A 25949-nucleotide genomic window follows, 5' to 3' on the forward strand; every position below is an offset into this window, starting at 1 on the left:
CGATGTTGAATAGAGCTGAGGCGGCGTAAGATGGATGGCCGTGCAGAGGAGTATACGAAGCTCCCATAATCCAGCTTGGAGCAGACGATCAATCGATATAGGCGAAGTAGGACGGTTCGATCTACACCCCATGACATACCACTGAGAACACGGAGGACATTTAGAGAACGGGTACAACGGGCAGCCAAATATGACACATGTGGAGACCAGCTAAGTTTCCTGTCAAATGTAAGACCTAAAAATTTTGTTGTCTCCACGAATGCGAGAGCAACGGGACTGAGTCGTAAGGATGGTGGGAGAAACTCTTTGTAGTGCCAGAAGTTAATACAGACCGTCTTCCCGGCAGAAAAACGGAAGCCATTGGTGACACTCCAGGAGTAAAGACGGTCAAGACAACACTGAAGACAGCGCTCCAGGAAACATGTACGCTGCGCGCTGCAATAGATGGTAAAATCGTCCACGAAAAGGGAGCCTGATACATCAGCTGGGAGGCAATCCTTTATTGGATTGATCGCTATGGCGAAGAGAGCGACGCTCAAAACTGAGCCCTGTGGCACCCCATTCTCCTGGCGAAAGGCGTCGGACAGGACAGAACCCGCACGTACCCTGAACTGCCGATCCATTAAAAAGGCACGAATAAAAAGAGGGACGCGACCGCGAAAGCCCCATGTATGCATGGTGCGGAGAATGCCCGCCCTCCAACAGGTGTCGTAAGCCTTCTCCAAGTCAAAGAACACAGCCGCGGTCGGGTGCTTCCACAAGAAGTTATTCATAATGAAGGTCAACAAGGTAACCAGATGGTCAACAGCAGAGCGGCGCCTACGAAATCCACATTCAATTCATTTATCTTGGCGGCTCGCGCATGCCCGCCCAGACGCGGGAGATTGCAGCGTTGCCAGTTGTACGCGCCAAGAGAAGCAGCGCCGTAGCAGTGTAGTTCTCAAACTTACGTTTAGGGGGGAGCGCGCAGTTTATGAAGTAAAGCCACCACGGCCGCATTAAACCTTTCGCTGCTACAGAGAAGTGCTCCCCGCATTCCACGCCGTGCGCGATTTTGTAACCACTGCACTGCTCGCCTGTGCAGACACATAGTGTTCCGACTGCTTTGACACACTTATCATTCGATTTCACAAAAACTATTTGGCCCAAAATTTTGATTTTGACACATCTTCTTGACTGATACCTTCCCCCCATAAATGACTTAATTTTGTTTCGATTTTCAACGCAGTTATATTGCAGCATTAAATGTAGTAAACCATTGCACGAAATTTTGAAGAGTTTGCAGAGGTAAAGTTCATAGCATATACTTTCCGTATGTTCGATTGTAGTTACCACAATATTGAGAATGAAATGTGGACAAGATACCTAAATTTCATATAAAATTTACTGTATAACAACATCTCATTTAATTTAAGTACCAGATTGGTGTCGTATGTAATATTGAGAAATATTCCATCTTTCGCGACTGTAATAAAAGTTTTATTTACACCGGGCGCGTTTGACTTTATTTTAAAGCACTTCAATCAATCAAAAGGAAGTACACAAAATACGTTAAACAAAACTGTGGACTTACAAAAACATTAGGACTTGAATATACTGTGTATCAGTGCTCTGAGCTATGTCAAATATAATTTTTGTGTGTGGCACACACAAAAAGCATTTATTTGCTAAAACACTGATCGGCCGACACAAACGTTGAATATTGTGTTACCTCAGCACAAAACTACGAAAGGTGACTTGGCAATGGAGGAGACAAAATGCTGTCCGATGAAGATGCTTCAAAAGAGAAAAACGCGTCTGGTCTAAATAAGACGCTTATTACAGTTGCAGAAGAGGAATATATTTCAATACCATTGGTAAAATTGCAACTGTGGAACAAAAACAAGAAAGAGAACACGAGTATTATTGTGTATGTGCCTTACCCTTCATTGTTGTCAATCGCTGCGATAGTCTTCTGCATCGCTGTAGTCAGTGTCGCAGTCCGAATCATCAGGTCTTAGAGTTATGACGATGGGTTCAAGCAGATTGTCAATTACAATTTCCCTGTCCATGTCCTCCTCCTGTAGCCTTTGTGCATGCCGAACACATTCAGCCCATGCTGAAGGAGTAATTCTGTCAAGTGCTTCGTGCAGAAGCCTTTCTGTATCGGCAATTTTAAATGTCACGTTTCGTTCTGCGACATACCCTTTCATTTGTGCCCAAATTAACTCTATCGGATTGTATTGGCAATGGTACGGTGGCAAACGCAAAACTGTGTGTCCATGTTCCTGTGCAATACAATCGATTTCATAAACTTTTGTGCGAGGCTTATGAAGCACTACAAGATTCAACATTTCAGCACGAGTTTGGTTGGCAGTATGTGGAATATTTTTACTTGCAAGCCATAACATGATATCGGCTTTTTTTGTACTTGTTGTGGGTGTCTTGTCAACAACAACAGAGTGATAACTCGCATTGTCCATTACAATCACCGAGTTTGCAGGCAAGTAAGGGAGAAACTGATTCCTAAACCACAATTTAAATGTCTCAGAGTTCATTTTGGAATGATAATCCCCTGAATTTCTCTTTTTTGCCCGGAACACTAATTTGCTTTCTGGAATGAATCCAGAAGCAGAACCAGCGTGAAGCACAATTATTCGTCCACCTTTACCAACTGGTACTTTAAACCAACCCGAACCATCACTCATTTTCCAACACGCTTTCCTTGTGTGATTTTGGTTCACCCATGTTTCGTCCAAGAAAAAAATGTTCTTATTCCCAGATTTTCTTACTTCAATACTACGTCTTAAAAACTGTGCCCTTGAAGCAGCGATATCACTATGTTCCATTAAAAACTTTCTTCCGTCATTTGTATGTACATATTTGAATCCAATGTTTTTAAGTATTCTATTCATTGAAGTCATGCTACCTTTAAAATTTATGGTTTCACGCATTTTCACAGTGATTTTTTTACAGTAGGAAATTCGCCTGTGTTGTACATGTTGTACATGTTGAGCACTTCTCGTCTTAGAACATCTTTGTCGAAATTATCTAAATTAGTTACAGTCCTCTCATGAGTGCGATATTTCCCTGGCGATCTGAAAAGTGGGCTTCCACAGGTCTCCGTAGATAACTTTCCTTCATTGGCAATCCGCTGAACGGTTCTCAAGCTAACGCCTGTCCCTTCTGCAGTGCGTTCCTGAGATCTGGCGCATTCCGTGATAGGTCCACCGTTTTCTGCTTCGCGCTTGAAAAAAGCGTGAATCCGGTAAATTATGTCCCTTGCCTGTTTATGGAGAGTTTGTCGCTTACCACCATTATCAGCCATGACAACTTGCAACAAATGCGATAAAAATTCACCAAAGAATAACTACAATCACATTTAACACTCGCACTCGCCAAGACATTCCCAGCAGACCGTTCAGAAAACTACTGAACACTCATTGGCTGTCAGCGGATGCGTGACGTCAGGTGCATAGAACGAGCCTTAAATCGACCGCAGTCGTTCATGGTTCCAACTATACAGAGTGTTCATTTTAATTGGAGACATTGAAATATCCGCAAATCTACACATCGGATCAAACAAATTTATAACTAAATTTTTTTTGTCTCAGAGGGGGACATCCAATGATACCAAATTCGACGAATTTGTAGTCAAATTTGTTATAATTGGATGTCCCCTTCCGGGAGGAACTAATTTTCATTAGGATTTCTTTTGGCTCTGTGTGTCGTTTTCAAGAGATTTCAATGTCCCCATAAAATGAACACCCTTTATAACATAAACAGTGTTTATAAATTGGGAAATATTCTATCTTTAGCAACTGTAACAAAACTTTCTTTATACCAGAGTCATTTCGCTTTTTTCTAAAACGTTCTGATTAAAACGAAGTTAGCGAAATTGGCAAAGTACACAAAACTGAATTTTGGACGTAATAAAACATAAAACTAAAATATATTGCCAGTGAGGCACAGTGCGCAAACATTTTGTTTTTGTCACAACGGACAGCAAATACTTGCCAAAACATAGATCAGTCGATGAAACCATTGAATATGATGTTGCCAAAGCAGCGAAGCAAAGATTTCCGTCAGACAATGAAATAGCTCGGCAACGTACGAGCCGAAATTCTGCTCTAAATAATACTTTTAATACTGCCGCAAAAGAATATATCTCAATATGAATAGTAAAACAGCGACTGCGGAAGAGGCGATATACAAACAAAACGGATAACATGAATATTGTATGTGTGCCTTTTCGTTGTTTTTAATTGCTGTGAAAAGAAATATTGGAGGAGAAAATTACAAAAACTGAAAACTTATTATGATTATAATGAAGCACAGGAAATTTCAAAACATTACATTCAAACGAATAAAATTCATTAAGTAAGACACTTCGCTATTGTTTTTACATAAATAAAATATTTAGTATGCAACAAGCCTTGAACTCAGAATCTTCCGATTAGCAGCCCAACACCTTAACCATTACGCCAACGCAGCTACTCATTTCTCGCATCTCCTGGAGCACTCTAAACGTCTGCAAAATACCGACAAACACTGTTGGGATGACTATGAATTACTCACGTTGCGTCGAAGTACAATAGGAAATAAACAATTACCGCTGTTCTTTATTGCGAAAAAGCGGTTCGTGAGACTGATACAAACACCTTTCCTTGCTATCGCCTGAATTAGGAGGCTTATTGTTTGTTTGGTTTAATTAATTAATAGAATATGAAGCAATTGGTGTAAAGAATGCTTTTTCCAAACTTTCTATAAAAGAAAGTCTGCTATCAAGACATTGCTTTTGTTCAATTACTTCATTTATGACTGAACGTTTCTAAAATTGAAGACACTCGTCCGTGCTCTGCACTGCAGTCGAGATCTGGCAACGTCGTTCTCTGTTCATTGGCTGACTCTGATTTGTGACGTCAAATGCGCAGAACGAACCTAAACTCGGCCGCCAAGATATATGACGCGCACCTTAGTAAGGGCAATTCCCTTTGCCCTTCACCTATTTCCGCATATAGATTCAGGAGGAGAAATCTGATCAAACAGACGAGATACCATGCATGAATGGGAAGTAATAAGAAACAAACTGTTCTTACAATGTTAGTGGCATCTAGGCCTTGATTGAGATGAATTTCTTCCACACAGTCTGATTGATGAAGTGAGTTCCCCGTATGTGCAATTACCTTCCCAAAATGGTATTTTTATTGGCAGGAAAATTATTCCTTGCCCTCAATACATTAAATAGAAAATTCGTGTTTCTGTGATGCTGCACGGTTGGCATTGCTGCTTTTATATGTCAGATGTGATTTTTGCAATAACAATGTTGTAGTCTCACTGGCTCCAGCTAAATGACATATAATCCCTGTCAAACAACCCACAAGTTAGTGGAGGTGGCAATTACCTGTGAGAATATGTAGTGAGCACCTGCTTCTCAACCAGACAAGTACGGCATTGTATCTTGCTCAGAATTAGAATAAGAGCTCCATGGGAGACTCTGCAGTGAGCAGATGTATGTCTCATCATGCAAGGGCTACAGTGAGTGGAATGGATTGTATTTTGTCATGTGCTAAAATAACGGGCATCCTGGAGGCATCATAGCATGTCGACCAGCCAAGCACTGCAATGGGTAGGCTTCTACTGTTTATACAGTATTGCAAGAAAAATCATATTTTTATGACAAAGGTTGTGTTCTTGCAAATTCATTTGAGTGGAAAAAAGGGAGTGCAGTAAGTCCTCTTGTACCATCCACTCACAAGGCAAATATGCCAACGTAAGACCACAGGCCTGCTAGTGATTGTGTATAGGATCTTACAAGATTGGCCCTCTTTTTATTTTCTTCCAACTTATAGGATTTAAAGGTCAGGGGCCAAACATAAATTTTGTAAGACAGTACGACACAATTCTCAAAAAACTCTATAAACTGGCTTAGAAGATTGGAAGATTTCTAAGCTCAGTTGCACACTAAACAGTTCCTATTCAGTGCGTGCATTTGTATGTGTCGAATGTGTAATGAACTGCTTCGGTAACTGTAAAGTCATTTACTCAGATCTCAATAAGAACAACTTTATTTTATTTATATATTAGCCTTTTACCTGCAGCTTTGCTCACGTATGTGTGTGACACATATTGGACACGTACATACATACACTATGTGATCAAAAGTATCCGGACACCCCCAAAAACATACGTTTTTCATATTAGGTGCATTGTGCTGCCACCTACAGCCAGTTACTCCATATCAGCGATCTCAGTAGTCATTAGACATTTTGAGAATGAGGCGCTCTGCGGAACTCACGGATTTCGAATGTGAGTCAAGGTGATTGGATGTCAGTTGTGTCATATGTACGTACACGAGATTTCCACACTCCTAAACATCCCTAGGTCCACTGCTTCTGATGTGATAGTGAAGTGGAAACATGACGGGACACGTATAGCACAAAAGCGTACGGGCCGATCTCGTCTCTTGACTGACAGAGACCACCGAGAGTTGAAGAGGGTTGTAATGTGTAATAGGCAGACATCTATCCAGACCATCACACACAAATTCCAAACTGCATCAGGATCCACTGCAAGAACTATGACAGTTAGGAGGGAGAAAAGAAAACTTGGATTTCATGTTTGAGCAGCTACTCATAAGCCACACATCAAGCTGGAAAACGGCAAACAATGCCTTGCTTGGTATAAGGAGTTTAATCATTGGACGATTGAACAGTGGAAAAACGTTGTGTGGAGTGACGAATCATGGTACACTATGTGGTGATCTGCTGGCAGGTTGTGGGTATGGCGAATGCCCAGTGAACGTCATCTGCGAGCGTGTGTGGTGCCAACAGTAAAATTCAGAGGCAGTGATGTTATGGTGTGGTCATGTTTTTCATGGAGGAGCTTGGACCCCTTGTTGTTTTGCATGACACTATCACATCACAGGCCTACACTGATGTTTTAAGCACCTTCTTGCATCTCACTGTTGAAGAGCAATTCGGTGACAGTGATTGCATCTTTCAACATGATTGAGCACCTGTTCGTAATGCAGAGCCTGTGGCAGAGTGGTTACATGACAATAACATCCCTGTAATGGGCTGGCCTGCACAGAGTCCTGACCTGAATCCTATAGAATAGGACATTTTGGAACTCTGACTTCATGCCAGGCCTCACCAGCCGACATCGATACCTCTTCTCAGGGAGGTACTCCGTGAAGAATTGCCATTCCCCACGAAATCCTTCCAGCACCAGACTGAATGTATGCCTGTGCGAGTGGAAGTTGTCACCAAGGCTAAGGGTGGGCCAACACCATATTGAATTCCAGCATTACCGATGGAGGGCGCCATGAACTTGTAAGTCATGTTCAGCCAGGTGTCCAGATACATTTGATCACATAGTGTACATACATCCCTCCCTCCAGTTCTATCCAGGTGTTGGGATGAATTACACATACATAAGTACATACATACACACATACATACATGCGCTCAGCTTTGTGACCAGTTAATATTATGGTGGATCGTATGCAGAGCCTGATACATCAGCGGAAATGGTGTCATCAATACTGTAGGGATGGATTATGTTTACTAACCATAGGAAGTTATGGGAGTGTGGTAGTCCACATTTTTTGCCACTCAATGGTGTGCATCCATCAGTGCACTGGGTCAAATACATTTCCTCTTGTTATGCTTTTGATGGAATACCCATGCTGTAGCATCATGGTGATCACTGGAAGCCTGGGTGTGCATCACCTACCATGTTATCTCAGGCCACTGAGGGTTGCATATAAAATTGATAAACAGGTCAGGACAGCCATAATTCATGATATACGTCAAAGCAACCTGTGTATGTTGTTACATCTGGCAGGGGCTACCAGCGTATGCAGGCAGCAGAATTACTGCTGCAGCAACATTGTCAGGATTTTCATCTTTTGCAAGTGCATCCTTAATATGTACATAGTGCTCAACATCCAAATGTCATTGATGCTGGTGTATGTGTTGGAGACATCCATTCACAATTATCGCATACATACCCACCAGGAATTGCAGTAACTGGTGGCAGCTTAACACGTGGTTGGAAGACGTCATTGTGAACCAGAAAGTGTTATGCTTGGATTTCCATTGCAGTCACCCTCTTTGGACTGGTCTCACTAGGCAACAGATCACCATGCAGGAGGCTGGAATGGTAACCATCATCTCTGTGGAGTAAAATTTGAATATTCGTGTAATACCTGTACTGCATCAGTGCAGAATGATGTCCTGTAACTAATCTGTCCCCGCCCCCCCCCCCCCCCCCAATGAACCATGGACCTTGCCATTGGTGGGGGAGGCTTGCGTGCCTCAGCGATACAGATGGCCGTACCGTAGGTGCAACCACAACGGAGGGGTATCTGTCGAGAGGTCAGGCAAACATGGGGTTCCCAAAGAGGGGCAGCAGCCTTTTCAGTAGTTGCAGGGGCAACAGTCTGGATGATCGACTTATCTGGCCTTGTAACACTAACCAAAACGGCCTTGCTGTGCTTGTACTGCAAACAGCTGAAAGCAAGGGGAAACTACAGCCGTAATTTTTCCCGAGGGCATGCAGCTTTACTGTATGGTTAAATGATGATGGCGTCCACTTGAGTAAAATATTCCGGAGGTAAAATAGTCCCCCATTCGGATCTCCGGGCAGGAACTACTCAGGAGGACGTCGTTATCAGGAGAAAGAAAACTGGCGTTCTATGGATCGGAGCGTGGAACGTCTCATCCCTTAATCGGGCAGGTAGGTTAGAAAATTTAAAAAGGGAAATGGATAGGTTAAAGATAGATATAGTGGGAATTAATGAAGTTTGGTGGCAGGAGGAACAAGACTTCTGGTCAGGTGAATACAGGGTTATAAATACAAAATCAAATAGGGGTAATGCAGGAGTAGGTTTAATAATAAATTAAAAAAATAGGAGTGCGGGTAAGCTACTATAAACAGCATAGTGAACACATTATTCTGGCCAAGATAGACACGAACCCCATGCCTACTACAGTAGTACAAGTTTATATGCCAACTAGCTCTTCAGATGATGAAGAAATTGATGAAATGTATAATGAGATAAAAGAAATTATTCAGGTAGTGAAGGGAGATGAAAATTTAATAGTCATGGGTGACTGGAATTCGAGAGTAGGAAAAGGGAGAGAAGGAAACGTAGTAGGTGAATATGGATTGGGGGTAAGAAATGAAAGAGGAAGCCGCCTGGTAGAATTTTGCACAGAGCATAACTTAATCATAGCTAACACTTGGTTCAAGAATCATAAAAGAAGGTTGTATACATGGAAGAAACCTGGAGATACTAGAAGGTATGAGATAGATTATATAATGGTAAGACAGATTTAGGAACCAGGTTTTAAGTTGTAAGACATTTCCAGGGGTGGATGTGGACTCTGACCACAATCTATTGGTTATGAACTGTAGATTGAAACTGAAGAAATTGCGAAAAGGTGGGAATTTAAGGAGCTGGGACCTGGATAAATTGACTAAACCAGAGGTTGTACAGAGTTTCAGGGAGAGAATAAGGGAACAATTGACAGGAATGGGGGAAAGAAATACAGAAGAAGAAGAATGAGTAGCTCTGAGGTATGAAGTAGTGAAGGCAGCAGAGGATGAAGTAGGTAAAAAGACGAGGGCTAGTAGAAATCCATGGGTAACAGAAGAAATATTGAATTTAATTGATGAAAGGAGAAAATATAAAAAAAAGCAGTAAATGAAGCAGGCAAAAAGGAATACAAGCGTCTCAAAAATGAGATCGACAGGAAGTGCAAAATGGCTAAGCAGGGATGGCTAGAGGACAAATGTAAGGATGTAGAGGCTTCTCTCACGAGGGGTAAGATAGATGCTGCCTACAGGAAAATTAAAGAGACCTTTGGAGAAACAAGAGACACTTGTATGAATATCAAGAGCTCAGATGGAAACCCAGTTCTAAGCAAAGAAGGGAAAGCAGAAAGGTGGAAGGAGTATATAGAGGGTCTATACAAGGGTGGTGTACTTGAGGACAGTATTATGGAAATGGAAGAGGATGTAGATGAAGATGATACGATACTGCGTGAAGAGTTTGACAGAGCACTGAAAGACCTGAGTCGAAACAAGGCCCCGGGAGTAGACAACATTCCATTAGACCTACTGACGGCCTGGTGAGCAAGATGTATTAGACAGGCGAAATACCCTCAGACTTCAAGAAGAATATAATAATTCCAATCCCAAAGAAAGCAGGTGTTGACAGATGTGAAAATTACCGAACTATCAGTTTAATAAGTCACAGCTGCAAAATACTAACACAAATTTTTTACAGATGAATGGAAAAACTGGTAGAAGCCGATCTTGGGGAAGATCAGTTTGGATTCCGTAGAAATGTTGGAACACGTGAGGTAATACTTACCCTATGACTTATCTTAGAAAATAGTTTAAGGAAAGGCAAACCTACATTTCTAGCATTTGTAGACTTAGAGAAAGCTTTTGACAATGTTGACTGGAATACTCTCTTTCAAATTCTGAAGTGGCAGGGGTAAAATACAGGGAGCAAAAGGCTGTTTACAATTTGTACAGAAACCAGACGGCAGTTATAAGAGTCAAGGGACATGAAAGGGAAGCAGTGGTTGGGAAGGGAGTGAGACAGGGTTGTAGCCTCTCCCCGATGTTATTCAATCTGTATATTGAGCAAGCTGTAAAGGAAACAAAAGAAAAATTCGGAGCAGGTATTAAAATCCATGGAGAAGAAATAAAAACTCTAAGGTTCGCTGGTGACATTGTAATTCTGTCAGAGACAGCAAAGGACTTGGAAGAGCAGTTGAACGGAATGGACAGTGTCTTGAAAGGAGGATATAAGATGAACATCAACAGAAGCAAAAGAAGGATAATGGAATGTAGTTGAATTAAGTCGGGCGATGCTGCGGGAATTAGATTAGGAAATGAAACATTTAAAGTAGTAAAGGAGTTTTGCTATTTGGGGAGCAAAATAACTGATGATGATCGAAGTAGAGAGGATATAAAATGTAGACTGGCAATGGCAAGAAAAGCTTTTCTGAAGAAGAGAAATTTGTTAACACTGAGTATAGATTTAAGTGTCAGGAAGTCGTTTCTGATAGTACTTGTATGGAGTTAGCCATGCATGGAAGTGAAACATGGACAATAAATACTTTGGACAAGAAGAGAATAGAAGCTTTCAAAATGTGGTGCTACAGAAGAATGCTGAAGATTAGATGGGTACATCACATAGCTAATGAGGAGGTATTGAATAGAATTTGGGAGAAGAGGAGTTTGTGGCACAACTTGACAAGAAGAAGGGACCCGTTGGTAGGACATGTTCTGAGGCATCAAGGGATCACAAATTTAGCACTGGAGGGCAGCGTGGAGGGCAAAAATCGTAGAGGGAGACAAAGAGATGAATACACTAAGCAGATTCAGAAGGATGTAGGTTGCAGTAAGTACTGGGAGATGAAGAAACTTGCACAGGATAGAGTAGCATGGAGAGCTGCATCAAACCAGTCTCAGGACTGAAGACAACAACAACAACTAATCTGCAGTTGTCACTTGGCATAAGTTCTATGATAGTTTTAAATTGTGCAATTTACTGTGTGAGCATTTTTTGTAATGTAATAATGGCATGTAGGAGTGTGGATGTGCCTCTGCCTGACTTGTCTCACACTGTAACAGGGGCCTGTGCTCATGAGTTGGAGGTGTACATCTCAGCCACTCAAGTCTTGTAGCACAGTTGTCAGCAGAGTCAATTTCTGCATACAAAACCTTTTTTTTTTTTTTTTTTTTTTTTTTTTAGTTGTACAAACCTGTGCTAAGAGCCCGGTGACCTCGCAACGTGGGGCACACTCTGGGTGTAATCGTTTGCTGTGATGTACTGATGGTCATCGCCTCAAAGATGACACACTGTTGTCCGCGAAAGAACAAGAACTTGGGGAGGAGGGGGAAGGAGGAAGGAGGGGGGGGAGGACAACTGTATGCAGCTGGTTGCCTATCTGATTGCAGATAAAGACTTCACATCTAGGCTGCTCTGTCGACTAGATTGATAATACAGGTTGATGCCATTCCCTCACAACAAACCTGTTATGCAGGGCGCCCTATATTATAGGGGCTGACAAAAACGTTGCATGTCTGTATCTTCGTGAATATTGGAGATAACTGCCCCCCCCCCCCCCCCCACACACACACACACACACACACACACACACACACACACACACACACGTTGGCCCCCCCTTGGGACAAGGAGTTCATGTGCCAAACCTGGTCCACTGTGGTTCAAGGACCTAGGAGTTGTTCTTTGACATCCACATTCTCACAATCTCTTATGTAAAGACTAGCTGATAAACCTGTCTTTGCCCATGTATTCATTTTTCCAATTTTCTATCAGAAATAGAAACAAAAAATGACGTGTTTGAAAAAGGTGGTTTCTGTGATGTAATTATGCAAGAGCAAGTTCACAACTCCACTGCATCAGGAATTCAGGACCATGTTTAATAAGGTTCCGCCTACCTGACAACATATTAATGAGTAGCTACAGAAGTTGAAGGAAACAGGATGTTTTTGTAAAGGCAGACGAATCAGAGCATCTGTGACAGACACTTATGTGGGTACAATGGGGCAAGTGTGAGCTACATTGGACCACAGACTGGACGAGTGTCATGTGACTAATAGTTCAGGCATCAAACATTTGTACACATGACACAGAAAACTACTTCAACTGTTTTTTTCTATACATATAATCATATAATACCTTATGCCAATAGAAGCATTTTTACCATCACTTGAAATTGTCTAAATCGTTTTGAATAATCCTGTATAAAGGGAAAGAATAAGCATGGGAGAAACAATTCTTCTAATGGCTTAAATGTCCACAGCAGAGCAAAGCACAGCATTTTCTTCCTTGCAGACGGTTTTAACAGAACATCTGAAAAATATATATACTCTAATTACTTAGGAACATTTATTAGCACATCCTCTAAAAATCTGAAGTAAGTTTGTTGGCACTGGCCAAAGCTAATCTGCAACTGTCTTTGTTGAGCCTGTCCGCAACTCAACGTGTCATCTTTACAGTGAGTAGCAATCTATCTTTTCCTGATACTGCTGATACAAGAGACGTCCCTAATCCAATAACTCTAGTATAATTTAAACATCTCAGCTTCTATGCCACCACTGAAAATAATTATATATGTTGTTTACTGATACAGTGTCAATATGTTTTATGAACAGCATAATGACAGTTCTAAGAGACTTAGGGCAAATAAAATACCATAAATTGAGTTAAAAATATAATTTTTGTTGCAGAACCAATGAATAAATGGACTTTACTGATTTCTCCAGATAATTTATTAAAAAAAAAAAAGCATGAAACTGTTCATCTTAAACTTACCAACATAAAATTCAGGTATGTCAATATTATTTCTACGGCTTAGCATGTCCAGTCTTTCCAGCTTTTCACGAATTTGATTTCTTTTCTTCATATCAGGATCTGGCAGAAATTCTGGGTATATCAATCTATAGTCCACACCTTCCCCAGAGCGACCTTCTAACGACTCCCTGCCTGTTGTGACAGGTTTTTCTGATTTCAAGACATCCTGAATCACTGTTACTCCAGACCGCTTTTGTTGCTGTTGAGCACCTGTGACTGTCCCATAGTCTTCATGAGTTATATGCTCCAACATAAATATAAATAAAAATGAAGAAAAACACAGAACACAGTAGTATTATATTTACTAGTAACTGTTTTATATATTTGGTAAAAAGTGAAACATCATAATGCAACAAAATAGTGTCACTCCAAAATGTGACACACACACACACATACACACACACACACACACACACACACACACACACACACACACACACACACACATACAAACAACTTGGCTCTCAGAATGTGTGTATCATTACATTAAACAAATCTGAATTCAATATGTGGCAGTGCGTGTCAAAATTTGCATGGGCTTGTAGTGCAGTATATATTATTCTATTCTACTGGGTACATTTGTCCCACTAGTGTTTTATTTGTTTTTATTATATTTTAATTGCCATGTAGGATTTCCATAGCAGCTTTAAAAACACACAAGCGAGATAACTGGTGAGTTAACATGAATCAGATGATGGATCACTGACAGTGATAAAGCAGCAGAAATTAGAGGTCTATCATCGTCCCATCACTCATATCTTTCCCAAACATTTATATCAATATATACTATGGTGCAGACAAAGATTTTATCCAAAGTAGCTAATAATGGCTAAAAATTCTCAAAAATCAAAATCAACAGAAATTAACCACACTTACATGAACCATATCCAGCTACTGTACTTATCATGCTATAACCTGAAACTTTCAGACAGATTAAAAATGTCAGGTACACGGAATAAAATCCGCAGCTTGTGGTCTCGCAGTAACATTCTCACTTCCCGAGCACGGAGTTCCAGGTTCGATTCCCAGCGGGGTCAGGGATTTTCACCTGCCCCGAGATGACTGTGTGTTGTTGTGTCATCTTCATCATCATCATTCATCCCCATTATGGTCAGAGGAAGGCAACAGCAAACCACCTCCATTAGGACCTTGCGTAGTTGCGTAGTACGGCAGTGTGGGTCTGCCGTGTCGTTCCCCGATGCTCTGTCAAGAACCACGGGACTTCATTTCCACACGGAATCAAACCTACACCTTTATCTTTTAACAGTCGATGCTTTCATTGGATGAGACAGCTTTGAACCGTGATGTAACTGTGTTCCCTGTTGTGACGCCATTCTGCCACAGTATCTTTGAAATGGATTGTGTTGGTTGGTTGGTTAGTTGGTTTAAAGAAAGACAAGCGACCAAACTACTACGTCATCAGTCCCTTGTTCCTAATAAAACAATGCCACAAGGGTGAGAGTAAAACGGATGAAACATATAACCCAAAACGGAAAGAAAGGAAAAGCCACAAGAACAAAGGGAAGGCAACGAATACTAAAGGGAACAAAAGAGGACAAGAAAACAAGAGAGAGACGCTAGAAACAGAAGGGAGTAGAACAAGAAAGGAGATTACAGTGACTGGTCAACCACGAGAATAAAAAGGGCCAACCACGAGAATAAAAAGGGCAAACCACTCTGCAACATATTAAAACCTCCACCCTAAAAGTGCTAGGGTGGAGGACACAGAAGGACAAAACCTACACAAAAGTACAAAATCCACTCTCACAGATAAAACGTAAAACTAAAGCTGCTGTGGAGGCATCGTCACCCAACACTGAAGGCAAAGTGCTGGGAAAGTTAAAAGTCTGCTGCAGAGCGGCTAAAAGTGGGCAGTGCAGCAAGAGGTGGACGACTGTCATTTGGGAGCCATAGCAACACTGAGGTGGGTCCTAGCGACGGAGTAGGTAACCATGCGTTAGCCACATATGGCCTGGAGTAGGTAACCATGCGTTAGCCACATATGGCCAACGCGAAGCTGGCAGAGGACAACTAATTCCCTGCGAGAGGCCTGCATGGAAGACTTCCTCACATTCATAGTCTCCTTAATGACACGCAGTTTGTTGTGCGTGCTGTTACGCCATTCCGTCTCCCAAAGCCGGAAAACCCTCAAGTGTAAGAAAGTACGCAGGTCAGCTTCGGAGATGCCTATCTCAAGAAGCAGTTTCCGCGTCGCCTGTTTGGCCAGCCTGTCGGCAAGTTCATTGCAGGGGATTCCGATGTGTTCTGGGGTCCACACAAACACCACAGAGTGGCAGGACTATTCCAGGGCATAGATGGACTCCTGAATGGACGCTACCAGAGGGTGGCATGGGTAGCATTGGTCAATAGCTTGTAGGCTGCTTAATGAGTCAGTACACAGGAGAAATGACTCGTCAGGGCATGAGCAGATGTACTCAAGAGTACAAGATATGGCCGTCGGCTCTGCGGTGAAAATACTGCAGCCAACTGGAAAGGAGTGCTGCTCAACATGTCCTCCATGAACATATGCGAAGCCTACGTGACTATCAGCCATTGAGCCATCGGTGTAAACCACTTCAGAGTCCCGGAACACGTCAAGAATCGAGAGGAAGTGACAGCGGAGAGCGGTGGGTTTAACGAAGTCCTTAGGGCCATTCAAAACGTCCAGACGAAGCTGCGGCCGAGGCGTACACCATGGAGGCATATGTGAACAGACCGCAAGTAGAGGTGGTAAAGGGAAGGACTCCAGCTGGGAGAGAAGGAACCGCATGTGAACCGCAATCGTTAACCACAATCGGGGCCACCGATGTGGGAGATGGACTGCCGCGGGCGGGAAAAGGAGATGGTAATTCGGATGCTCAGGGGAACTATGAATGTGTGCAACGTAACTGGTGAGCAGTGGAGCACGTCTGATCTGCAGTGTGTAATGTAATTAACTGTCGGAGATAAGGTTTATCTCATGTGAAAAGTACGATGCCCACAGTAAAGAGTTAAGGTAATTTCGTTATGTTGCCAGAAAATGTGTTTAATTTATTTAATTATGAATATTTTCTTTTGTGATAAATAATGGATTTGTTTAAGATGTTAAATTCTGTATATTTATATATATTTATTTATATGTATCTTTGGAGTTTATTAAGGTCAGTAGACCAAAGAATCTAGAATGCAGGAATGTCTGCAACTTCCGGGCACATGCTGGCTTGCCCGCCACTTCTTTGTCGGTATTGGAGGGAGATGGGCGTGTTTATGTGACCAGTACAGTATAATGCATTTAGAGTATCAATGTTCATAGTGAAAATGGTGTAGTTACTAAACAAAAAGTACGAATAAATATAATTTTTAGCAGAAAGTACTTCAGATCCGGTAGTGTTTATTTCAAACAGGAAGAAAACCCAGGCCATGCTTGCTGGAATGATTATTTTGCAGACAAAACTTCGAGAACCCCTAAACAAATGAGATATGCAGTGTGTAATCTTTCAGCAGCTACTAATAAATAAGTCTTGCTGAAATTGTGCTGGAACTACTCGTATTATTCTCAATTACAAACACGTGGTGAGAGTGAGGTCCTACCACAATATACCACGTAAGATTCCACAATTTTTCAGTTACCTAAGAAATGAGATTGGTAACAACCAGTACAATATGATGGCGTTGTCTGGGATTACTGAAAACGTTACCGAAATAAATTAGCACCGAGATTGCGAAGAAAACGACAGAATTCGTACATCCTGGATGAAAATGTTCAAGGAAGTCGTATGCTGATACCTTCAAGACAAAGGAAGTCGTATGCTGATAGCTTCTAGACAACGGAATGCAGTTACTGGAGCAAGAAATACGGCGCAACGAGTCAAGAAAGAAGAAAAAAGTGTAAAGTGTTGTGCAACAAAAAAAAGCAATATTCATATAAGTGTAGTGTTTCAGTGTTATGAATTCCATCATGCACCAATCAACAAAAGACGGTATAAGATAAGAAAATCAGTAAACTGTGAGTAAGATAATTTAGTATCCTTTAGAAAAGATAAATTTATTGTATTTTGTTTATTCCTGTGTAAAAAGATGACTATTGTAAAAGAGGAAAGTATTGACGATGGTGTCGCCAACGCTAGTACTGATGTAAATTTATCATATGAAAGTGAATGCAACAGTAATAGTCCGGATCCTGTAGACAAAGTTGAAACTCGTACGGAAAGACAGGATCAAGTTAAAGACATGTTATCAACAATAATGAATTATATGGAGGGAAAATTTAAAGCAATTGATGACACTAACAGATGAAACAATGAGATTTGTTTGGAACAAATGGAACAAAACAACGCTGCTCAGTTAGACCAGAATCTTAAGCTTATCAGTGATAGATTTGAAAAACAGTTCAAAGAATATGAAAAGAAAAATGGACGATCACTTTCAAAAAGTAGAAGCAAAAATTTCCAGTTTGAGTTGTAATATGGTTAAGATCACGGGTAAGGTCAATTATGTCGGGAGAAAAATTAAAAATGTAGATGCAAAAGTAATAAATCTGAAAACTGAAGTTAGTACAGGTAGAGAGAGAGAAAGTCTGTAATGCGTTTAAAGTTATGCATTCAGATATCAAACATGTAGAAGAAACAGTATCTGATCGTATTTCTATTGTAGACGATAAAGCTGTTCAAGTAGAAAGCAAATTTGAATAAAAGATAGGAATTATTACTGAAAAAATAGATGTAAATAACCAGATAAGCAAAAATGAAGTCAAGAGTTTAGAAAGTAGTATTAATGACATCACTACGAAACTTGAAAGTGTTAGTAGCAATATGGTCACCAATAGTTTGCCAAACAATATTGGCACTTTGTGGTGCAACATTCCAGTAAAAAACTTTTCAGATGAGAGCAGTATGCATCCAGTAGATTTCCTGCAGCATTGCAATGATAACTTTTTTCCAAATATGAATGATAATTTGAAAATTAAATTTGTGAAAAGATTTCTAGAAGGTGAAGCATTGTCATGGACTAATCATTATTGTACGGAGGGAATGGCTTTTGCAGAGTTTGAGGAGAGGTTCTTAAGTAAATTCTGGTCAGAGACAGAACAAGCAAGAATAAAAAGCGAATTCTTGAATGGACCTGTTTATAATCACGAGTTTGGTAGCATGAAGCAATTTTGCAGAAATCAGTTAAGGAAACTCACTCGCCTAAGCAAACCTTTTGATGAACTCACTCAAACCGATGCACTTAAAAGGAGGCTACCGGATGAACTACAGTGGGAGTTAGCTTACGGTCCAAATGACACAATAGATCAGTTTTTGATATATGCTGACAAACTAGAAAGAATTATTGAGAAAACAGGTAAACCACCACACCATAGTCAAAACCATTTTCAAAAAATAAGGCATACAAATTGGGGAAACACACAACACGATAAAATGTAACCACACAATTTTGGAAGTAGTGATTCTCATCAGAGAAATCACCAGTACAACTTCAAGGGATCACAAGGACACAATTTCCATTACAAGGGTCAATATGGAAATAATCACAATTAATTTGGTAACAGACACTTTGGAAATAAACCAAAGGAGTGGAATAGTCATAATGGTATGGGGAGAACTGAACAGGAGTTAAAAAAACTGAATAGGGCTCCATCGGCGGTCCGTAAGGTAGGAGCTACTTATACACAAATGGAAAGGGCCAACCCAAACTGTCAAACTAAACAAAAAGAGGGGGGGGGGGGGGGGGGTTTCTTGGGGAAGGAGACCAGACAGCGAGGTCATCGGTCTCATCGGAGTAAGAAGGATGGGGAAGGAAGTCAGCCGTGCCCTTTCAAAGGAACCATCCCAGCATTTGCCTGGAGCGATTTAGGGAAATCACGGAAAACCTAAATCAGGATGGCCAGACGCGGGATTGAACCGTCATCCTCCCGAATGCGAGTCCAGTGTCTAACCACTGCGCCACCTCGCTCGGTCTAAACAAAAAGATACCAGTGACATAATGAGTAATTATTTTAAAGAGAAGTGTTATCCCATTAATGTAATATCTGGTACAAATAATATATGTCATACAAATAAACCAGAAACAAAAGGTAAGTTATTTAAAGACACTGATTGCTTAGAAAACTGTGAACAATTAAACTTAGATTCATTCTATGAGTGGGCTGAGAGGGGCACCTTGCTGAGAAATAGTTGTTCAAATGATCAAAGTGTACTAGGAATTAGAGAACTTATGGAAGAGTCTGGTGGGCTAGGAATGAAAAGAGCACCTAGTAAAGATTATTTAAATGTGAATCTGCATACTGAAGGTAAGGGTGCAGAGGATCAAGAGGATAATTTTTGTGATGTTGATTGGGAAGAAAAGGAGATTGAGGATAGTAGTGAAGAAAGATGTTTTATTGGTGTAAGTGAGGAGTTGGAAGCTTTAGGGATAACTAATATAAAAGAGGATAGTAATGAAATTAGCAAGGTACACATGAATACAGTTGACAATTTGAATGATAAGGATGCCAGAATTTTAGTCAGTGAGTTATTTGATCTTGATAAATGTAAGAAAAACGAGAAGGAATTGACAGCAGGTAATCTTAACAGCATTAGTGGAGTAGATGATGAAATGTCAGATAGTGAGCAATTTTTGTTTAACTTATGGTTTAACAGTAGTGCCATTAGGGATAATGAAAATTTCAGAAAGGTAACACTTGATATATGTGAAACTTTGTATCCAGAATGGTGGCATAGAATTAAGTATCACATTGCACAAATGTTAAGAGATAAATATAAAGGAGAGACACATAATAGCACAAATGAATGTAGTTGGATTAGTGAAATATTCAGGAATAGTAATCAGGCCAAAGAAAATGCAATTAGGGTAATAACAGCATATAACTCTGGTAGTAATGATACAGGTAAGGACACTGGAAAGGGATATGGATTCAGTGAAATTGAAGATGATTTATTACATGAGAATATTAACAAAAAATTTGACTTTGATGTAAGCAGTCCATTTATTGATGTACAGATAGGATCATCGAAAGGAAAGTCTTTAGTGGACACAGGAAGTCAAGTATCTGGGATATCAGAATCATTACGTAAAAAACTGAAAACTAATAAGGATTATGTTGAGTTACCTGTAGTAGGAATTAAAATAAGAGGGAAGCACAGTAAATCAATAAGGAGTCAGGCTTTCATTACTTTTGAAATTGGAGTATCATGGTCACATGGGTGTCTCATCATTCCTGATCTCTCAGAGGATTTTATCCTAGGTATGTCTTGAATAACAAAAGTAAGTGCAGCATTTGATTGGGCAGGACAGAAATTAATGATGACTCTACCAAGTGGTGAAGTCATCGCTACGAAACTTCTTACATCAAATGTGTTGTGTATGAATAAGACTGTGAACAGTATTGAATTTACAAAAGAAGGTAAGTACATTGAAAGCCATGTCACAGATTTTGATACAGATGAGAAAGAGAGTTTGAAAAGTTGGTAAATGAAAAAGCAGCCGGAGAACCAAAAAGAAGATTTGAAACTATTTTTGTGGGAATATAGTGATGTATTTAGCAATATACCAGGTAAAGTAATTGGATACCAATGTACTTTGCAGTTGAAGCCACGTGAACCTTTCTTCACAAAACCGTACAGTATTCTAATCTCAAAAAGGGTAGCAGTGGAGAAAGAATTACAAAAGATGGAAGTGTGTGAAATCATTGAGAGGAGTATAAGCCCTTATAATAATCCCTTCGTCATTGTAAATAAACCTAATGGGCAAGTCAGATTAGTACTAGATTCCAGACAGTTAAACAAATGTTTATACAGAGAAACTGACCACCCAGAGAACATCGATGAGTTGTTATACAAATTTAAAAATATCCTAATTATGTCAAGCCTTGACTTCAGGTTTCATCAAGTACCTCTTACAATTAGTTCTAGAAAGTACACTGCTTTCTTATACAATGGGAGATGTTACCAGTATTGTGTAGTGCCTTTCGGATTAAACTCATCAGTCGCCGAATTTATAAGGGCACTAGACTATGTACTTGGCCAAGAAGTTGTGTCAGAACTAACAATTTATGTGGATGATATATTAGTGTCAAATCAAAGTTGGGAGGATCATTTGAAGTTATTAAAAAAGGTGTGTGAGAAACTCAGAAGAGGGGGGGATGACATTAAAACTGGAAAAATGTAAATTTGGTGTGTCAGAACAGAAACTTTTAGGTCATATCATTACTAAGGAAGGGATAAGTGCAGATCCTGAGAAAATAAAATCTATCGTAAACTTTCCATCTCCTAGAAACCGAAAACAATTAAAATCTTTCTATGGACTCTGTGGATTCTATTGAAATTATATAAATGGACAATGCCTTAATGTAACATGTTTAAGCAACTTAGAAAAAATGCTACATGGAATTGGTCTGAAGAGTGTCAGGAAGCATTCGATAAAATTAAGAATGAACTTTGTAAGAACAGTCTTTTACACAGACCAAATTTTAGTTTGCTATTTTGTCTTCACACTGACAGTAGTGATTATGGACTTCATTGTACCATTGCATTTGCCAGCAGAATGTTACTTAAACATGAGAGAACATACACAGTCACAGAAAAAGAATTACTCGCAGTACACTGGGCATTTACAAAATTTAAAACATACCTGTTAGGACACAAGATAAAAGTGTATTCAGACCACAAAGCTTTAAGTTACTTGCAGGAGTGTAGACTGTATCACAGTAGATTAACCAGGTGGGCAATGTTCATGCAACAGTTTGACTACGAAATTGTGTATATTAAGGGGTTAGAAAATGTAGTAGCTAATGCTTTATCCAGGTTACCAGTAGGAGGAGATCAGGAAATGTTTGATCAAGAGGAAGAAAAGGAATTTAAAATAAGATACATGAAGGGAATACAAGATGAAAAGCTCATAAGGACACTTTGCAATAACATCAGGAGGGGACAAAATAACGATCCTAATTGGAAATTAGTTAAGGACTGTTTAGGCAAAAGACTTTAGGCAAAAAACTTGACAAATACTATAAGGTCTTTAAGGGAACACTCTTTAGAAGAACAGATGTGGACTCTGACAATTGGAAGCTATGTTGGCCAGAGTGTGAGGCAGACAAGTTAATAAAGTACACCCATGAGAGTTATGGTCACTGTGGAATACAGAAATGTGTAAAAAAGTTACAAGAAAATATCTACTTTTATAACATGGTAAAGAAGGTGAGGTACGAAATATCAACATGCGACAAATGTCAAAGAGTAAAGTAAGCAACAGAACATGTCAGGGAGAAATGCAGAACATCATTCCAGATAAGCCATTAGATTTAGTAGCTGTAGACTTTTATGGTCCTTTACCTAGAAGCAAAGGTGGCCATTGTTTTATATTTGTCATGGTTGATGTATTTTCCAAACTAATTAAACTTTATTCTGTTTGAAAAGCTACAAGTAAAGAGATCATTACAAAGATTGAGAGAGATTACTTCAAGAGTGTAGGTAAACCTAAAGCTATACTATCTGATAATGGTTCACAATTTGTTTCAAAAACTGGAAAGCATTCATGGAAAAAACTAACACAAAACACATCTTGATATCCGTGTATAACCCATCTTCAAACCCAGCAGAAAGGTGCAAGAGAGAAATAGGGAGACTTTGTAGGACGTATTGTAGTCACAAACACCCTAGTTGGTCCGACCATGTAAACAACTTCGAGGATATCATGAACAGCTTGCAGCATAGCTCTACTGGGTTTTCACCGTATGAAATTATGTTTCATCTCAGACCAGTGAATCTTATTTCTGAATTAATAGACTTTCCACAATGTAGCTTAATATCAACGAAAGAATGTGAAGAGATTGTAAAGAAAACCATGAAGAGACTAGATGAAGCTAGGAAAAACAGACATGATCGGAAAATAAAGGCTACCACATTCAGAGTAGGTGACCATGTCTTAGTGAAATCCCACGAACGATCAAAGTTACTAACAGCAGAACTCAAGAAGTTCTTTGATATCTACATTGGGCCATTTGAGATTATTGAGAACCCCCACCCAAATGCGTACCGATTAGTATATCCCAAGTCAAGAAATCTGTTTGGTCTTAGGAATGTTGTTTCTTTGAAGCCATATACTGAGAAAAGAGCAAATTGAGCCTACAAACATTGATGTATCTAGACTGATTGTCACTTAATTCTATTACAGATTAAATTTAATGATTCCAATGTGCTTGTTTAAGTAATTGTACAGTATTTAATGAATTGCAAAATATGTAAACTTGAAAATGAGGGATTTTATTTTACTGATGATGCTAGGAGACAATACATGTCACCCACCCCCACAGTCTGAGAATAGCAAATCTCATAATTTTTGAAATCTTGTTCCTTCACTTAAATAGACCATAATGCTTATAAAAATGTTCTTTAGTTAATCGACTATATTTTCTTGTATATGCAAGTGTGCTTTTGTTTTACATCATGCTCACCATGATAACTGTTTTTATTCAGCGGTGTTGATAACACAACACATACTTTATGTTGGCTTATTTTGCCTCTTAATTTTGATATCACATAATTTACAAGGCTAATGAGAGAATAGTATAGTTGAACTGAAATACTTTTGCAACCTCAGTGATGATATAGGAGTTATGATACGTCTATTCTAATATGAGAAAATGTTTTAACTTTAGTATTATTTTATAGTAAATTTCTGGGCAACAAACCGATATGTGTATTTATGTAATTTATGTTGTGAGACAAATGAGGAAGTTAACGGGTGATGTAAGAATAAATAGTTTACTAGAGTTGTGATAAAAAGTTGTATACTAGCCAAGACAGTGATGCAATTTCTGTATCGGACTGACAAGTGGACCAGGGTACACTTGTAAGTCCTGGTGGGCTATTGTAATATAATTAACTGTCGGAGATAAGGTTTATCTCATGTGAAAAGTACGATGCCCACAGTAAAGAGTTAAGGTAATTTCATTATGTTGCCAGAAAATGTGTTTAATTTATTTAATTATGAATATTTTCTTTTATGATAAATAATGGATTCATTTAAGATGTTAAATGCTGTATATTTATATATATTTATTTATATGTATCTTTGGAGTTTATTAAGGTCAGTAGACCAAAGAATCTAGAGTGCAGGAATGTCTGCAACTTCCGGGCACATGTTGACTTGCCCGCAACTTCTTTGTCAGTATTGGAGGGAGATGGACGTGTTTATGTGACCAGTACAGTATAATGCATTTCGAGTATCAATGTTCATAGTGAAAATGGTGTAGTTACTAAACAAAAAGTACGAATAAATATAATTTTTAGCAGAAAGTATTTCAGATCTGGTAGTGTTTATTTCAAACAGGAAGAAAACCCAGGCCATGCTTGTTGGAATGATTATTTTGCAGACAAAACTTTGAGGACCCCTAGACAAACGAGATCTGCAGTGTGTAATCTTTCAGCAGCTACTAATAAATAAGTCTTGCTGAAATTGTGCTGGAACTACTCGTATTATTCTCAATTACAAACACGTGGTGAGAGTGTAGTCCTACCACAATATACCGCGTAAGATTCCACAATTTTTCAGTTACCTAAGAAACGAGATTGGTAACAACCAGTACAAGTGGAGGGACACAAGCCTCCACCAGTATGCTGGTCACCGGACTCATCCTCAAAGCTCCTGTTGGTAATCGAACCCCACAGTGGTGCACAGGGCCGAGTAAATGCAACGCTGAAGCTGCTGCTGAGCCGTAACCCACACTCCCATAGTCAATTCAGGATTGGACAAGGGCTCTGTAGAGCTGCAGCATCCTACAGCGATCTGCACCCCAGATGGTGTAGATCGAGCAACGGAGGGCATTGAGGTGCTGCCAGCACTTCTGCTTAAGCTGACGAAGATGAGGGAGTCAAGTCAATCGAGCGACGAAAACCAGTCCTAGGAATTGATATGTCTTCACTACAGTGAGTGGATCGTCATTAAGATAAAGTGTGATTCCGGATAACAGTACGACGCCGAGAGAAGTGCATGACACACGACTTTGTGGCTGAAAACTGGAAACCATGAGTTAGAGCCCATGCCTGCGCCTTGTGGATGGCTCCCTGGAGGCGCCGCTCAGCAAAAACAGTACTGGAGCAGCAGTGCGAAATGCAGAAGTCGTCTGCATACAGAGGTAAGATGGAGGGCCCGACAGCCGCTGCTAGACCGTTAATGGCCACTAAAAATAGAGAGACACTCAATACAGAGCCCTGCGGGACTCCATTCTCCTGGATATGGATGGAACTACGGGAGTCACCAATTTGGACATGGAAAGTACGGTGCGACAGGAAGTTTTGGATAAAAATCGGGAGTGTCCCTGAAGACCCCACTGGTACAATGTGGCAAGGATATGACGTCGCCAAGTCGTGTCGTATGCTTTACGTAAGTCAAAAAAAGACAGCAATCAGGTGTTGTCATCTGGAAAACACTGTTCGGACGGTAGACTCGATGGACATGGAACTACGGGAGTCACCAATTTGGACATGGAAAGTACGGTGCGACAGGAAGTTTTGGATAAAAATCGGGAGTGTCCCTGAAGACCCCACTGATACAATGTGGCAAGGATATGACGTCGCCAAGT

The 25949-nt window shown here is 40.1% G+C and overlaps 1 protein-coding gene across 1 annotated transcript in view; it reads right to left on the reverse strand.

Annotated features, from left to right (window-relative positions):
• Window positions 1–25949, reverse strand: part of LOC124547796 (39S ribosomal protein L19, mitochondrial) — an 81024-nt gene that overhangs the window by 44466 nt on the left and 10609 nt on the right. The window contains exon 2 of the mRNA XM_047125131.1: window positions 13349–13603. Coding sequence (XP_046981087.1) covers window positions 13349–13603 — 255 coding nt within the window. The remainder of the gene's footprint in view (window positions 1–13348; window positions 13604–25949) is intronic.

The sequence above is a fragment of the Schistocerca americana genome, chromosome 1 (assembly GCF_021461395.2).
Source record: "Schistocerca americana isolate TAMUIC-IGC-003095 chromosome 1, iqSchAmer2.1, whole genome shotgun sequence".
NCBI classification, from domain to species: domain Eukaryota; kingdom Metazoa; phylum Arthropoda; class Insecta; order Orthoptera; family Acrididae; genus Schistocerca; species Schistocerca americana.